Genomic DNA, 18,095 nt, shown 5'->3' with positions numbered 1-18,095 from the left:
TAATAATATATATATATAGATATATATATATATATATATATATCTAATATATATATATACATATATATATATATATATATATATCTATATATATAGATATAGTATATATATATATATATATATGATATATAGATATATTATATATATATATATATATATATATATATATATATATATATATATATATATATATATATATATATATTATATATAATTCTATGAATATATGTATATATCTATATATATATATCTTTATATTCTATATATACCTATCTATATATATCTCTCTGTATATCTCTATATACTATATCTATAATATATATCTCTATCTATATAAATAAATATCTCTCCATAACTAATATATATTATTTATAAATAAATAAAAGATAAACTGATCATGAAAGTTTGGAGTGTGATAAATTCATAAATAAAGGTACAGTGGTCCCCCAATATTCGCGTTCTCCGGATTCGCAGACTCACACATTCGCGGATTTCTCTCAGGAACATTCCCCCGCATTATTCGCGGAATCGGGCATTCGCGGTATTTTTCTATGAGAAATAGCCACAAATTCCTGGGTTTCTTTTTATCAATTTCATCATAAAACGCACTTTTTGTGATAAAACTATCAAAAAAACCAAGTATGAAAATTTTTAGTGGTTTTTCTTGAGTTTTAATTAACAAAATAGGCTTTTTTTTTTTTTTTTTTTAGCGTTTTTATGGGGGTTCCAAACATTCGCAGGTTCTAACTAATCACCGGTGTGTGTGTGTGTGTGTGTGTGTGTGTTTGTGTGTGTGTGTCTGGTACGCATCCCCGCGAATACAGGGGGACCACTGTATAAGCCACAAACGTTGTTTATTTTTCCTTTGTGGCTTATACCTTTATATATATGTGTGTATATATATATATATATATATATATATATATATACAGTGGACCCCCCTTATTCGCGTCTCTGGATTCGCGGACTCACACATATATATCACATATAGACATACATATTAATAGGCATTCTCGTCTTTCCATTTTTCCTCCATGGCATCACCTTTTTTTAATACATAGAATCATGTTTTATATACTTCATGATAAAGTTACATACACACACACACACAAACACACACATATATATATATATATATATATTATATTATATAGATATATAATTATAAATATTATATATATCTATATATATTATTAATTATCATATTATACACACACCTTATGTGGGGAGTTGGTCTGGGATAAAGGTAATACATATAAAAAAATATTGTTTTTTTTTTTTTTAATATATTATATTATATATATATTATATACACACACACTTATGTGGGGAGTTGGTCTGGGATAAAGGTAATTTACATTATTAAAAAATCCAGCACCAGAAAGGCCTATACCGACATCCACACTAATGCGAGTGGAACTTACCTTGAACAAGTATATCAAACACTTAATTCACCCAACCAACAACAACAAAAATTTGCCTCATGACCCATGCCTTTTTATTGGCCTTTCACATTTGCCTAATTTATTCTTTATCACATTGTCTTTCTTGAAAACTTTGGGGGGGGGGGAGTTCTGAGTGATACACAAGTAGGGGATTTACTTAGAAATCCCCACTGGCATACCCACAGATATAGGGAATTCACTTTGAAAGCCCAACTGCATTCCCACAGACCTAAAGTATTAGCCTACCTTAATAGGCTTGTGCCCTGGCAATGAACTTTCCTCCTCCGTGATGTAGGTTCGTTTTGGCATTTTTACAAAACAGGCCTGCCTCATCACAATTGAAGAACTCTCAAGGGAGGAATCCTTCAGCCTCAAGATACTCTCTGAATTCAACGAATTCTTCGATGGCATGTTTATCCGAGGTCACAGCCTTCCCATGCTGTATGACACTATGTATGCAGCATTTTCTTACATAAATCAGCATGCAACATCCTAGCTTTCTCACAAATTATTGCTTCACACATACCAATAGGTTCTCAACACCTTCCACAAATTGTGATCTGTTTCATTAATGACGTGACCCCTTTCGCAACATCAGCAGCCTTGATTTCATGTTTCTTTGTTAGGATAAAGCCGATCGTTGACACTGATCTGCTGTACATCCCACTGAGATCAGCTACATGTGCACCACTTTCATACTTCGCTACAAGTTCTTTCTTGAATTCAGTCGTATTCCTGGTCATTTTTACTGAGGGGCTGGCACTTGTAACTTTCTTTGGCCTCATGATGGCTACTTGCAATGAGTTTTTATGGCAAAACTAGCAAAAAGTACTGCAACCCCGTGCGGTGATGGTTGTTCAGTGAGAAACAAAGCCAGAATGGTTCACAAGAGAAGAGACAAGATGGTTTGTTTGGGCACTTGTTATGGGGTCTTGTCAAGCACTGGGCCCCAGGTGGAGCATTTCCGAGTGTACAAAACAGGAAAATGAGACAAAATTTTATAAAAAAAAGAAGAAAAAAAAAAGCTATGAAAATAAAATGTACAAAAAGAGAGGCGTACAAAAACCGAGGATTGACTGTGTATATATACACGGGTATTCCAAAAACCCATCGTTTGTTGGAAAAAAGCATACCTCGAATATAGCCTAGCCTACACTACAGTATACTTTATACATATAAGTTACAGTAATTATTAATTACAGCTCTAGGTTCAATGCATATTGGCTTATATCATCCAGTACAAAGATATTGAATATCATTGACAAGATTTAGCCTAGTGTATATTACTGTATATTGTATACATTAGAATACAGTAGCCTAGCCAACAGTATATTCTATATTACATATATGGTAGTGTAATCTATAAGCCAATTCTGGATTTCAATGCATTCTGACTATATCAGTAGAAAAAAAAAAAATGGACAAGAAACGAGAATCAGTCCGACATTGGCATAATTGAGTGATGTCACGCTGCTGATGGCTACGTATAATTATAAAATAAAAACGTAATGAATATGCATCTTTTCCACTAGTCTTTTAAAAACTTATACATTACTTTACTGTATCAAATAATATTGTATGTATTCTCATATTATTGTATTATAAAATACTTATTCTCATATTATTGTATTATAAAATACTAACATAGCGGTCAATGTTTTGGTTTGGAAATAAGCTGATGGTGAATAAGAGTTTATTTTGCTGTATTTAACTCAATTTTGAGCAAATTTTCTTGTTTCTAGTAAGCACTTTGAGTGAATTTTCTTGCAAAAACCTAAAAGAAAGATGGAAGTTAAAAAAAAAAAAAAAAAAAAAAAAAAAAAAAAAAAAAAAAAAAAAAAAAAAAAAAAAAAAAAATGTAAATATATGCACCCTGTAGCCATGAATCAAAATCAATTAAATGATCAATTAAATAATAAAATCCATGATAAAAAAGAAACAAATAAAGAAAGGAACAAAGAACATGAGGTGAAGGAAAAAAACAAGCCATCACTGCGCTATGGAGTGTCAGCAAAGAATTTGCAAGCATCAGCTCCAAGATACAGTGCAAGAGAAAAGTACTGTATATACGATGCTAGTGGATGGTGCAGATACGGAGAAAATTGCAGATTCATGCACAAAAAGAATAATTATGATGAAGGAAGATCAAATATATTGGAAAAGTTGGATTTTTTAATGTCAGAATTTCTGGAAATGAAGAAAAGAACAACATACCAGAACAGGAAAGAGACATGGGAAAATTCTTTTTATTACCCATATTAAATGAAGGAGATAACGCAAACCATCAGTGATAAATGTGCAGGGTTTAGTTACGAGTAACTCAAAAAGAAAAATAGAGTTCTAAGAAGAACTAACCCAAATTGAAAAGAAAATACAGGCGGCCCTCGGTTAGCGGCAGGGGTTCCGTTCCTGGCCACCGACGCCAAGCGATTTTCGACGCTGAGCGATTTTATAGCCTACGGCCACCGCACACCTTCTTTCGAAACTCTAGACCAGTCAAAGGCGCCGTAATCCCACAACGGCGCAATAAGTAAAATTATATTTATGCAGTATAGTACTATAGAATTTACTGTACAGTACATGTGGGTGTCTAGAGTATGTAAAGATATAATAAAGTTTATACAGTGTACAGGTAGCTGTAGTGTTCAGGTTACGGTCATTAGTCTTACAGTCCGATTTTAGGAGAGATCAAATTACAATGGCCTAACTTTATCCATCTTCTAGTTATTGAACATAAGTTCAATAACAGCAAAAGAGAATGATGAAAGTATGGTTTTAACGTTATACTCGTTGCGTGAACGTGTACAACCATGAACAACCGAACGAGAAACGACCTTTTTTTTTTCCTAAGTACAACCGAACTGGATAACATCTGTTTGGTTTGTATTTCAATCATCGTACTACAGCACAACATTAACGTATTTGTTATAAATGGCGTTATGTATAGAATAGAACTGAGATATCTTAATGTAATAACTTTATTCGCTATAGATCAGAGATCAATATAGATTAAAGATCAATCGGGAAATATACCGTTAAATTTAAACCTAGTTATACCTGAAGCTGAGAAAACTGTTCAAGCGGCTAATGACTATTATCGTACATCGGCAACAAGGATAAAACTGCAGTAAACGTCTGCCATCACACACAACTGAAGATAAAATTGGGATAAAATCATTTTAATCAAAACTACTGTGCTTGAAAGAACACATTTAACTGTTGGTTTCAAGCCTATATAAGATAAATAACGTAAAGTTCGTATTACGATGATATAAAGGATTATTGCGAACGGAATCACGTAATTTTTTATGCAGTAAACATGCCGCCAACGTAATCTGTTAACGAAAAAAAAAAGTAGTTCACATTCACAACAAGACATATTCAATAAATATTTCCACCTAAAAACACGCTGTTTAAGGAAAAATAACTTTGTCTCATATAAGTCAAGTATCTAGATATTCGTTTATGCTAACTAGAAGCAAGAGCATTCGGTCAGAATTGCGTTATGGTGAAAAAAACTCGTATTCATCAGCTGATTTCATACCACAACATTGGCCGCTCCGCGGAAAACTGGCTTAAATTGGCTGTATTTTAAAATACAATAATATGAGAATACATACAATATTCTTGGATACAGTGAAATAATGTATAACTTTTTAAAGGATTTATGGAAAAGATGCATAATTAATAAAATAACACAATGCATTTTTCGGAACTGGCGGACAAGAACGAACATGAAAAAACATCCCCTGACAACGTGGCGCGTAGTTACAAAGGCTGCCTTAAATTGTATCTTATTTCTGTACAAAAATGAAAATACCTTTATGTAATATATTTTCATACACATTTTAAACATAAAAGCATAAACATTTTAAAAATCGACACATCGATCGCTAAATTTGCACTCTTTTTAACTTTATATTTTCGGAGGAGCAGCATACGGCGGCATACAAGAACGAACTTGAAAAAACATCGTAGTCGATAACTTGAAGGGCAGTTTCAAAAGCTGCCTTTTTATCATATTTCTGCACAGAAATAAAAATACCCTATTCGTAATACATTTTCATACACATTTAAACATAAAAGTTTAAACATTTATAAAATCGACACATCGATCGCTAATTTGCACTTTTTTTTAAATCAATATTTTCGGAAGAGCGGGAGGCAGCGGCTCACAAGAAAGAACATGAAAAAACATCGTATTTGATAACGTGAAGGGCAGTTTCAAAAGCTGCCTATGTATCATATTTCTGTACAGAAATAAAAATGATATTGTTATAATACAATAAAGTTTCATACATACTTACCTGGCAGATATATACATAGCTAAGACTCCGTCGTCCCCGACAGAAATTCAAATTTCGTGCCACTCGCTACCGGTAGGTCAGGTGATCTACCTGCCTGCCCTGGGCGGCAGGACTAGGAACCATTCCCGTTTTCTATCATATTTTCTCTCTTCCACCTGTCTCCTACGGGGAGGCTGGGTGGGCCATTAATCGTATATATCTGCCAGGTAAGTATGTATGAAACTTTATTGTATTATAACAATATCATTTTCATACAATGAACTTACCTGTCAGATATATACATAGCTGATTGGCACCCTTTGGTGGGAGGGTCAGAGACAGCTAATATGGAATAGACAGGTAAACAACATATGTTGTAGGTATAAAAGAAAAAACCTTGGTTCCTACCTGATAGGTGGTAGACTTCGTGGCTGTAGCCGGTAGTCTGCATCACCTCAAGACTTTAGCGAGATATTAGATCTATGGCTAGAGTTCTTGTGGGTCTGTCGATGGTATAAGAACCGCTTACTCAGCAGAGCCTAAAAGGACTTTGTCAATGGGTACTGGACCACTTCTATGACAACACACCTTGTGAAGGAGCATAACCAATCCCGACCACCTGATCCTAACCACCATGTTAGTATATAGAATTGTTCTGAGTTATCCCCGAAACTCATTACATACAACCTATAACTCGAAACGAAAAACGCATTCATACAAAAATTCTCAAAAAAAATTTTTAATACTCCTCTAAAAGATATCACAAGAGTTCCGTACTGAACAACAGTGACTGGCCGCCAGTGCAGCACCGAGCCCTCTTTTGTCAGCCGAAATCTAGAACATATCTAGTAGAAGGTATGTACAAAGTTAAGGATTGGTGTTTGCTCCCATACCCAGTATTGTATCCGCCGATACAAAAGGTCCCAGAGAAAAACATTTCTCGTAGGTCCACGCGAACGTTCTTTAAGATAGTGAGATGCAAAAACTGAATTGCACCTCCAATATGTCGTGTCAATGAATTTTCTTTTAACGACATATTCTTCTGAAAAGAGAGAGACGTCGCCACTGCTCTAACTTCATGGGCTTTTACTCTTAAAAGCGGAAAAGAGTCGTCAGGACAGAACTTGTGAGCATCCGTATGACGCTCCTAATGAAGAAAGCTAATGCGTTCTTAGACATGATTCTTGTGGGGTCCTTAATCGAACACCAAAGACTTTGTCTAGAGCCTCCCATTTGTTTCTTTCTTTGTAAGAAGAACTTCAAGGCTCTTACCGGGCAAAGAGACTCTCTGTTCTCTCCCTACTAGACTCGATAAGCCTTTGATCTCGAATCTCTTGGGCCAGGGATTCGATGGATTTTCATTCTTCGCTAGAAAAGAGTTCTAAACGAGCAAAAGGCCAAGTCTTTGTGAAGCCGACTTCATCTTCTAGGCATGAAGTTCGCCAATCTTTTGGCTGTCGCCAAAGATAGGAGAAACAAGCATTTTCTTGTTATATCCCTGAACGAAGCTACGTGGGGAGGCTCAAATCTGTCAGACGAAAGGAACTTGAGAACTACGTCCAGGTTCCAGCTGGGAGGAGTTAGTTCCTTCGATTTTGTCGTTTCAAACGATCTAATCAAGTCGTGCAGATCTTTATTCTCAGCAATGTCTAGGCCTCTGTTTCTAAATATGCCGCCAAAGCATGCTCCTGTATCCTTTGATCGTCGATACAGACAAATGAGAGATCTCTCTCAAGAACCAAAAGGAAATCAGCGATTTCGGTTATAGAGGTACTGGAGGAGGACAACTTCTTAAACTTACACCACCTTCTGAATACCTCCCACTTCGACTGATAGACTCGTCTAGTGGAAGCTCTGCGGGCCTTCATAGCGATAGCGCTTGCCAGGCTTCGCGAGAAAAACCCCCTCGCTCTGACAAGTCTTTCGAAATAGTCGAAAGGCAGTCAGAGCGAGAGCGGGAGGTTTTGATGAAACCTCTCGAAGTGTTGCTGTCTGAGAAGATCCATCCTTTTTGGAAGGGATCTTGGGAAGTCTACTGTCCACTCCAGCACCTCTGCAAACCAATCTTGTGCTGGCCAAAAAGGGGCTATCAGGGTCATCCTTGTCCCGTTGGACGCTACGAACTTTCTCAACACTTGTCCCAGGATTTTGAAAGGTGGGAAAGCGTACACGTCCACATGAGACCAGTCAGCAGGAGGCGTCGACCACGAGAGCTCTTGGGTCTTCCACTACTGAACAAAAGACTTCCAGCCTTTTGGAAAGGAATGTGGCGAACAGATCTACGTGAGGAGTGCCCCAAAGATCCCAAAGACTCTGACACACTCTGAATGAAGAGTCCATTCTGTGTGAAGGACCTGGCTTCTCCGCTCAGTCTGTCCGCCCTGACGTTTCTCGTCCCCTGAACAAATCTTGTCAGGAGGGAGATGTTTCTTTGTGAGGCCCAAATTAGCAGATCTCTTGCTATCTCGTAAAGTGACACTGAGTGCGTTCCTCCTTGCTTCCGAAATGTAGGACAGGGCTGTAGTGTTGTCCACATTCACTTGGACCACACTGTTCGTCACAAAGGGTTCGAAGAACTTTAGCGCCAAGTGAACTGCTAGAAGTTCTTTGCAATTTATGTGCCAGGACACCTGTGCTGCCTTCCAGGTGCCTGACACTTCTCTCGGTCCTAGTGTTGCTCCCCAACCCTTCTCCGATGCGTCGGAATACAACACTCGGCTTGGGTTCGGAACTTCCAGAGAAATTCCCTTGTTCTCTTTTAGAGGGGACAACCACCATTGCAGGTGTGGTTTTATCTCCATTGGAAGGAGAAAACTGTCGGATAGAAGTCCCGTCTTCCAGTTCCAAGATCTCCTTAGGAAAAACTGAAGAGGGCGAAGATGTAGTCTTCCTAGAGGAAAGAACTGTTCGAGCGAGGAAAGGGTGCCTAGCAGGCTTAACCATTCCCTCGCCGAAGTCCGTTCTTTCCCTAAGAAGAGAGAGACTTTTTCCAAGCCTCTCGATTCTCTCTTGCGAAGGAAATACTCGAAAACCCCGAGAATCCATCTGAATCCCCAGATAGACCAAGTTCTGTCTGGGAATCAGCTGTGACTTCTCGAGGTTCACGAGTAGTCCCAACGCCTTTATCAGATCTAGGGTCAAGGAAAGGTCCTCCAAACACTCTCTCTCTGTTCTGGCCCTGATGAGCCAATCGTCCAAATATAGAGAGATGTTGACGCCTTTGAGGTGAAGAAACCTCGCCACATTCCTCATCAGGTTTGTGAAGACCTGAGGAGCTGTGGACAGGCCGAAACACAAGGCCCTGAACTGAAAGATCCTTCCCCCCGTCATGAAACGGAGGTACTTCTTCGACGAAGGGTGAATCGGGACATGAAAATAGGCGTCCTGGAGATCCAGCGACACCATCCAATCTCCTTGACGTAACGCCGCCAGGACTGAGGCCGAAGTCTCCATAGAGAACTTCTCCTTTAGAACGAACTTGTTCAGAGCGCTGACATCTAGAACTGGTCTCCAGCCCCCCGAGGCTTTCGCAACCAGGAAAAGCCGATTGTAAAACCCCGGAGAGTTTTGCTCTAGAACCAGTTCTATAGCTCTTTTGTCCCACATTTGATTCACCATCAGACGAAGAGTATCCCTCAGTACAGGGTCCCTGTATCTGGCTGACAGTTCCCGCGGAATGGTCGTTAGTGGAGGACTGTCTTGGAAGGGGATAAGATATCCCTTCTGATTATGGACATGGAAGAGGCGTCCGAGTTTATGAGTGACCAGGCTTCTGCAAATTCGAGAAGCCTGGCCCCCCACTGGTGTTTATGGGATGGCTTGTCTGTCTCACTTTCCCTTTCTTAAACGGGACGGGAAGGAGCCACTTTACCTCTCCTCTCAAGACCTCTTCTCTTAGAGGTAGCTCTGGAGAGAGGCCCTCCTCGAAAGGGCTGAACCGTAGAAGTCGGTCCTTTCTTGTCAACTGCAACAAGAGGTCTCTTCTTCCTTGCAGTTTGCAGGAGAAGATCCTGAGTCGCCTTCTCAGTCAGTGATCGAGAAATGTCCTTCACTAACTGAGAAGGAAACAGGAAGTCAGACATGGGAGCGAAAACCAGGGCTGCTCTCTGTGAGGGAGAAACCGCCTTGGTTAGGAAGGAACTAAAAATACTCCTCTTCTTAAGGAGTACTGCTCCGAAAAGAGAGGAGATTTCTCCTGATCCGTCTTGTACCGCCTTGTCAATACAAGCAAGAATACTCAGAATGACCTCGGGGTCTAGACCGTCCGAGTCAATGAGCTTGTTAGACATCACCCACCCCAAGGGACCAGTCTAGGAAATTAAACACTTCCAAAATATGGAAGAGTCCCTTGAGGAGATGATCCGTCTCCGAAATCGCCCAAGACACGCGAGCTCCATTCAAAGCGTGTCTCCTTGACGAGTCAACCAAGGTTGAAAAGTCCGCTTCGGCTGCCGCTGGGAGAGAAAGGCCCATGTTCTCCCCAGTTCGGTACCAGAAACCCCTCTTGCCAGAAAGTATGGCTGGAGGCATACAGAAGGGAAGGTGGTTCTGCCCAGATCCTTCTTAGACAACATCCATTTGTCTAAGGACTGAAGCGCTCTCTTCATAGAGATCGTAGGTCTCATCTTCAAGACCGATGAAGACTTAGGCACAATCGCACTCGAAAACAGTGATCGAGGCGAAGGAGGAGCGGCAGGAGTTAAAGAATCTCCGTATTCCCGTAAAAGAAGGTCAGTCAGAACTTTATAGTTTGAGACTCCTTCTCTACCGTCACCCTCTTCTTCCGAATCTCCTTCTACACCTTGTGGAGAATCGGCCTGAAAAACGAGAGGATCTTCATCCCGTTCTCTCTCTACTGGTGACAAACTCCTACTAGGAGAGGGACTCATAGAGTGAACCGACTCTCTCTCAAGTCTAAAAGAAGTCTCGCGTCTGCTTGACTTCTCACGCCTGAAAAGCTCCTCGCGCTTGGCTGGCGCCTCGCGCTTGTCTGGCGCCTCGCGCCTGGCTGGCGCCTCGCGCTTGGCTGGCGCCTCGCGCTTGGCTGGCGCCTCGCGCTTGGCTGGCGCTTCACGTTTGGCTGGAGCTGTTTGCCCTGGCTGGCATCTCGCGCTGGCTGACGTCTCGCGCTTGTCTGGCGCCTCACGCAAAGTTGACTCATCGTGCTGCCTGCTGGCGCCTCGCGCTTGGCTGAATCCTCGTGTCTGGCTGGCGCCTCGCGCTTGGCTGAATCTCGCGCCTGGCTGGCGCCTCACGCCTGAGCGTATCCTGATCTAGAGCAACTCGCTCGAATAGATCCTGACGTTTATACGACTCTTCGCGCCTGGAAGACGTCCCATGTCTGGAGGACGCTTCACGTCTGGCTGGTGAAAGAAGACGAGACTTCTTAATAGGAAGTTTAGTGTCCTTCTTGCGAGGGGGATCCCTCGAAAGAACTCCAACCAAAGAGGCTATCTGCTCTTGAACTGCAAGCAAATCCTCTTGGAAGCAACCCCAGACGTCCTTCAATAGAAGAAGCAGGAGAACTCGAAGGAGTGCGATCCTCAAATACTGTTCTAGGAGGCGTCGAAACCAGCTTAGCCTTCTTGATAGAAGAAGGAGCTTCCTCCGAGAAGCGTTCCGGGCTCGAGTCGAACGCGCGCTCTTTCCAATGCCTTTTCAGTGGCCTAGAAAGATCCGAGTCCTTCCACCCTCGTTAGGTGAAGGAGAACCGGACGACGAGAAACAATCTCGTAGGACGCTTCTATTAGAGCGGTCCTGAGCAGACTGTAACGAAACAGAACCTGCTGAAGGGACGCCTGACCGTTGGGGATTCCCCACAACCTCCGTACGACTTTCGACTTTCCTACTCCTCTGGGTATGTTTGAGTTTGGAAGATCGGTCTAGGCCTCGGGAGCCATCGCAGGGACGGTCAAGACGCCCCCTGCCCTGCCACAACACTGGGAACACTCACTTCACTTAGTAATTCACAATCACTAGCCTTACCTTGCATGGCCGCCATCTTTGTCTTCATTTTACGAAGAGAGTAGCCTTCAGATTGGCGATTTCAGAAGCCGAATCCGAATGCAAAGCCTGTGAGGATTCAGATACATAGGGAGAATCATATTCATTAATCAAAGGAGAGTTAGACTCAGAAAAAGGCTCAATAGGCCTTGTACTCACACTCTTTTGTGCAGCCCGTCTAATTCTATCCCTCTCTAACTTCTTCAAGTTAAGAACGTTAAGAGTCTTCCATTCATTAGCATTCAACTTTTCACACTCAATACAGGTGTTAGCCAAAGAACAGTCAAACCCCCTACATTTACGACATACAGTGTGAGGATCAACCGAAGCCTTCGGTATCCTCACCTTGCAGCCTACATTCACACACACTCTCACACTAACACTTGAATCAGACATTCTATTAGAAAAATCAAAAGCAAGTCCAAATCCAGTCCACAGTAGCGAATGCCAAAACAACGATACAGTACGTCACCAAGAAATCCAATATAGATGATCAATAGTCTCAAAAAGCGAATTCCAGTCAGGAGGTAGTAACAACAATGTTGATACCACCGGCGACAGAGAAAATATGATAGAAAACGGGAATGGTTCCTAGTCCTGCCGCCCAGGGCAGGCAGGTAGATCGTAGATCACCTGACCTACCGGTAGCGAGTGGCGCGAAATTTGAATTTCTGTCGGGGACGACGGAGTCTTAGCTATGTATATATCTGACAGGTAAGTTCATTGTATGAAAATACCTTTCACGTAATACATTTTCATACACATTTTAAACAAAAGCATGAACATTTATAAATCGACACATCCATAGCTAAATTTGCACTTATGTAACTCGATATTTTCGGCATAGAACGCGGTCTAGAGGCTTATATTTTACCCTAATACCTACGTAATAACTCTCCATAAAGTTTGTTAATATAATTTGCATAACCTTTATGGTCTGAACGGCATTTCTACAAATGTATGAACTCGTTAGACAACGGCGCTAGCGGCGCAGTTAACTGAAAATTGTGCCATAAAGATACCTTTAAATTGCCTTATTTTTTTAATGAATATTTTTGACGACCGCCGTAAAACCGATTCGCCGTTGAGTGATTGCACCGTTAACCGCGGGCCGCCTGTAGATATAATAAATATAAGTGAAACCTGGTATTCCCAAGAGGCTGGTAATGATGATCAAATAAAAGGGTTCCAAACTTATAGATCAGATAGAAAAAATAGGAATCAAGGGGGAACTACAATATATGGGAAAGACATAAAACAATGAAAAATATATGAGAAATATAGTAACTCAGAATGTGAACTAATAGCGGTAGGATGGTATTTAACTCTGATAAATTTCAATCAATAAATTATGGAGATAGAGAAGGAAAGCTATATGCATATAGGGGACCTAATAACGAGACAATCACAAATAAGGAAGCAGTTAAAAACCTTGGTGTGATGTTGAATAGGAACATGTTATGCAATAACCAAATAGCAATTCTATTGGCAAAATGCAAAGCAAAAATGGGAATGTTGTTACGACACTTCAAAACAAGAAAAGCTGAACACATGATTATGCTTTATAAAACTCATGTTTGTATTCCACTTGAATATTACAATATGATATGGTACCCACACTATCAAAAGGATATTGGACAAATAGAGAGTGTAAAAAGGTCCTTTACAGCTAGAATAGAAGTTAAGGATCTTGACTACTGGGAGAGATAACAATTTTTAAAATTATACAGTCTAGAAAGCAGAGAACGCTACATGATAATTCAGGCATGGAAACAGATAGAAGGAATTGCCGAAAACATCATGGAGCTAAAATTGTATTCAAATCGCGCTGTGAGCAAAACGGTTAAAGCTAAAGAGTTAATTTTTTTCATTGTATTGTACACTAAATTGCAATCATTTTGGTATATAACACATTGTAAAACAATCAAAGCAACACAGAGAAAATATTATCACAAAATGATGCATGAATTCGTAACACACGGACGTAAAAAAATGTTTTTTTCAAAAATTCACCATAAATCTAAATATTGTTCTAGAGACTTCCAATTTGTTTCAAAATGAAGATAAATTACTGAATATTACTATACTGTAAGATTTTTAGCTTACAATTGCAGTTTTCGACCATTTCGGACGAGTTAAAGTTGACCGAATGTAGAGTTTTTTTATATATTCTTTTTATATGCAAATATTTCAAAAATGTGAAAAGCTACAACCTTCAATTATTTTTTGTTGTATTCTCCATAAAATTGCACACATTTCCATACATAAAACTTATGAAACGTCTAATATGAAATGGAGCAAATATTCCGAGAATGTGACGAAGCATTTCAGAGATTTGCGGCGGAGAATCCGTGTGCGGAGGGAATTAAAGTTTTTTTTTTTTTAAATTCATCATAAATATGATATTGTTATAATACAATAAAGTTTCATACATACTTACCTGGCAGATATATACATAGCTGGGACGACGGAGTCTTAGCTATGTATATATCTGACAGGTAAGTTCATTGTATGAAACTAAATATTGTGCTAAGACTTCAAAATTTGTTTCAAAATGAAGATAAATGACTGAATATTACTAGACTGTAAGAGTTTTAGCTTACAACTACGTTTTTCGACCATTTCGGTAGATTCAAAGTTGACCGAACGTGGTTTTTTTTCTATTTATCATGATAATTTAAAATGGTGCAAACATTACGACAATCGCACATATAATTTTTTCGGAAGAGTTACCGCGCGAACATAAGGAAAATGTTTTTTTTTTCATAAATTCACCATAAATTAAAATATTGTGCTATAGAGACTTCCAATTCATTGTAAAATGAAGGTAAATGATTGAATATTACTAGAATATAAGGGTTTTACATTACAATTGAGTTTTTCTACCATTTCGGTCGAGTCAAAGTTGACCGAAGGTTGAAATTTTGGCACTTATCGTTATTGATATAAAAATATTTCAAAACTGATAAAAGCTACAACCATGGGTTGTTTTTAGTTGTATTGTGCATGAAATTGCGCCCATTTCCATATATAAACTTAATGTAACGGCTAATTTAAAATGGTGCAAACATTGCGACAATCGCACGTATGATTTTTTCAGAAGAGTTACTGCGCGGACGTAAGGAAAAAGTTTTTTTTCATAAATTCACCATAAATCAAAATACTGTGCTAGAGACTTCCAATTTGTTGCAAAATGGAGGTAAATGATTGAATATTACTAATATATAAGAGTTTTAGCTTACAATTGCGTTTTTCAACCATTTCGGTAGAGTCAAAGTTGACCGAAGGTTGAAATTTTGGCACTTATCGTTATTTATATGAAAATATTTCAAAACTGATAAAAGCTACAATCATGAGTATTTTTTTGTTGTATTCTACATGAAATTGCGCAAATTTTCATATATATTACTCCATGTAATATGGTATATTACATGTAATATGGTATATTTTGCATCTTCCAATCTTTGATGGTCTGGGATGCAGCTTAGATATTTGTCGAGCTTATTCTTAAACACACCTACGCTCACTCCTGATATATTCCTCAGATGAGCTGGCAACGCATTGAAAGACACTGCATTGTCGATGCTGGTGCATAGTGGATTAATGCCCTGTGTGCTTTCCTTAGTTTTCCTGGTACAGGTTTGGGCACTATTAACCCTTAAACGCCTATTGGACGTATTTTACGTCGAGATAAATTGTCTGTCGGGTGCCGATTGGATGTATTTTACGTCGACAAAGAAAAGTTTTTTTTAAAATTCGCGCTTATAGGCCTACCAGCCGAAAACTTTTGAATCACACGCCTTGGCAGATGCTGGGAGTTCACAGATCAAGGTGTTGTTTTGTTTACAATCGTTATGTAGGCGCGCAAGCGCGAATTTCTTTCTTATCGCACTAAAATTTATCAGTAACACATCTCAGAAATTATTTCGTCACTTTGATATAATTTTTGCACCATTTTAAGTTAGCCGTTACATGGAGTAATATATATGAAAATTTGCGCAATTTCATGTAGAATACAACAAAAAAATACTCATGATTGTAGCTTTTATCAGTTTTGAAATATTTTCATATAAATAACGATAAGTGCCAAAATTTCAACTCTCTGGTAGACATTAGAGGTGCCTCACACTGAGGGACCTGGGGCAACCCGAACAAGATGTAAGGTCTGTAAGGCGAGGTAAGGTAAGCATAAAAGAATATCTAGCGAAATACTTTACTTATGAGAAAAGGCAATTTTTTGTTATAAGATGTGCTTTTAAGTCGAAATATGACTTGGATACGCCTTATGAACTAAAGTATTTTTTCGTTAACAGATTGCGTTGGGGGCATGTTTATTATGTAAACAAACTACATAATTCTGTTCGCTATTTTCACTTGATTTCATCGTAATATGAGCTTTACATTACAACACAAATTTTTAACCAATTTGTAATTTTCATAACTAACAAACCTGAGGTCTTAACATGAGGATAAATACTTAGTCCCAGCTGGAAACAGGTAAAGTTTAAAATAATTGTGTGCACAGATGCCAATAGTCCCTTGCGTACACAATTATTTTAAACTTTACTGGTTTCCAGCTGGCGCTAAGTATATCCTAATGTTAAGACCGAAGGTTTGTTTCGTATATGAACAACTATCTTTTATTGGTGTGAACACAACAGTAAAATGTGTTCTTTCAAGGCCAGTAAAATGATTTTCTTTCCATTTTTTCTAAGGTTGTGTTTGACAGCATAAGTTTACGGGAGTTTTATCCTTGTTGCCGGTGCACAATAATACTAGTCATTAGCAGCTTGAACAGTTTTCTCAGTTTCAGCTACAACTTGGTTAAAATTTAACAGTATATACTTGCTAGCTGATCTTTGATCTATAGCAAATAAAGTTATTACATAAAAATATATCAGTCCTATTCTACATAACATCATTTATAACATAACTATGGTAACTGTTTACTATTGTACAATGGTTGAAATACAAGCCAAATGGATGTTGTTGTTAGCCAAGTTGGCTGTACTTAGCAAAAAAGTTGTTTCTTGTTCGGTTGTTCATGGCTGTACACATTTATGCAACTAGTATAATGTTAAAACAATACTTCATCATTCTCTTTTACTGATTTTTAATTTATTTAACCAGATGGGATAAAGTTAGGCTATTTTAACTTGGTCTCTCTTGCTCCCTGATTGTAAGCTGCTGCCTTGCACCTGTTGCAAGCAAAATTTAAAAATATTTTCAAAATATTATCGTATCAATATTGATTGCTAACCCCATTGTAAAATCAGATTACCGTACAACAAATTATTGTAACTTGAACACTACCTGTATATATAACTGATGTGAAGACAATATAAAAGCTGATAAAAGTATGCAAAAATCACCTGGAAAACATTAGCACCAAAGTTAACAGATGTAGGAAGCATTATTCTTGGAGAAATATTTTTGTTCTATGGAATATATAGTTGTATTTACTCAAAATTTGCAACTGCTCATTGCAAGGCCAGCAAACAAGAAAAATACCAAAATAAAAAGAATGTTATTTTTCCTAACACACGAACCCATGCTTTCATATACGGAGTAATCCCTGCTTACCTATCTTCGGCTGTTATTGAATCATCTCTGAAAAATAAAATCCTAACAGTATACCTGAGTCACATGGTGTGATCTGAGTTGACCTGCCTTTCACTCTCAGGTGTGATCTGAGTTGACCTGCCTTTCACTGTGATCAAGGCTATCCTAGAGTTTGCATGTTTTCCAAGTAGTCTCACATTCGTTCATACTGTTTTGCTGTTCTTCGTGACTGGAAGCATACATACCCCCTCTGCCTAGTAATTATCTGACCGTTTTGCCATTTCTTGTTTGCACCTTCATGTCTGTAAGGTTTTTGTCCTTTGGTGCATGACAAAGGGTGCTGGACTAGAATGTAACCCACAAGTATCTTCTTGGAGGGAAGAGAATAGTGCATAGCAAAGACTGGAAGCACTGAAGTCAGACATACTAATATTCTGAGCTAACAGAAGAGAAAAACTGATGCAGGTAAAGCAACCGAGTTGAATGCGAGTCCCCACATTGCAACAGTCACTTGAGCGCAAATTTTTAAATTTAGGATGCCATGCAAAGCTAATCATTAGCTAAGTAATTACTTGGTAAGTTACTTTTATAAAAATACTTACCACAATTATTTAATTCACGCTGAAGCAAACTAAGCACGACTGTAGCTTCGTTGCGCTGATCGAGGTCTCCCGCTGTAACCATCAGACACATATCTACATCGCTCCAATCGGCACCAAATCCACTTAACGAAGACCCAACAACATACAACCGACAATTGGGCAGCACATTCTGCAGGCAACAGCAGATTAAGATTTTA

General features: G+C 38.8%; 1 protein-coding gene across 3 annotated transcripts in view; it reads right to left on the bottom strand.

The window, feature by feature from the left end:
- The window catches only part of LOC135200080 (poly(A) RNA polymerase gld-2-like), a 97,426-nt gene that overhangs the window by 40,525 nt on the left and 38,806 nt on the right, over positions 1-18,095 (bottom strand). For all 3 annotated transcript variants that reach the window (XM_064228380.1, XM_064228378.1, XM_064228379.1), the window contains one exon: positions 17,899-18,067. In XM_064228380.1, the coding sequence (XP_064084450.1) occupies positions 17,899-18,067 (169 nt within the window). The remainder of the gene's footprint in view (positions 1-17,898; positions 18,068-18,095) is intronic.

This window comes from Macrobrachium nipponense, chromosome 26 (assembly GCF_015104395.2).
Source record: "Macrobrachium nipponense isolate FS-2020 chromosome 26, ASM1510439v2, whole genome shotgun sequence".
NCBI classification, from domain to species: Eukaryota; Metazoa; Arthropoda; class Malacostraca; order Decapoda; family Palaemonidae; genus Macrobrachium; species Macrobrachium nipponense.
The sequence above is the reverse complement of the archived record's forward strand: the minus strand, read 5'-3'. Positions and strand labels throughout refer to the sequence as shown.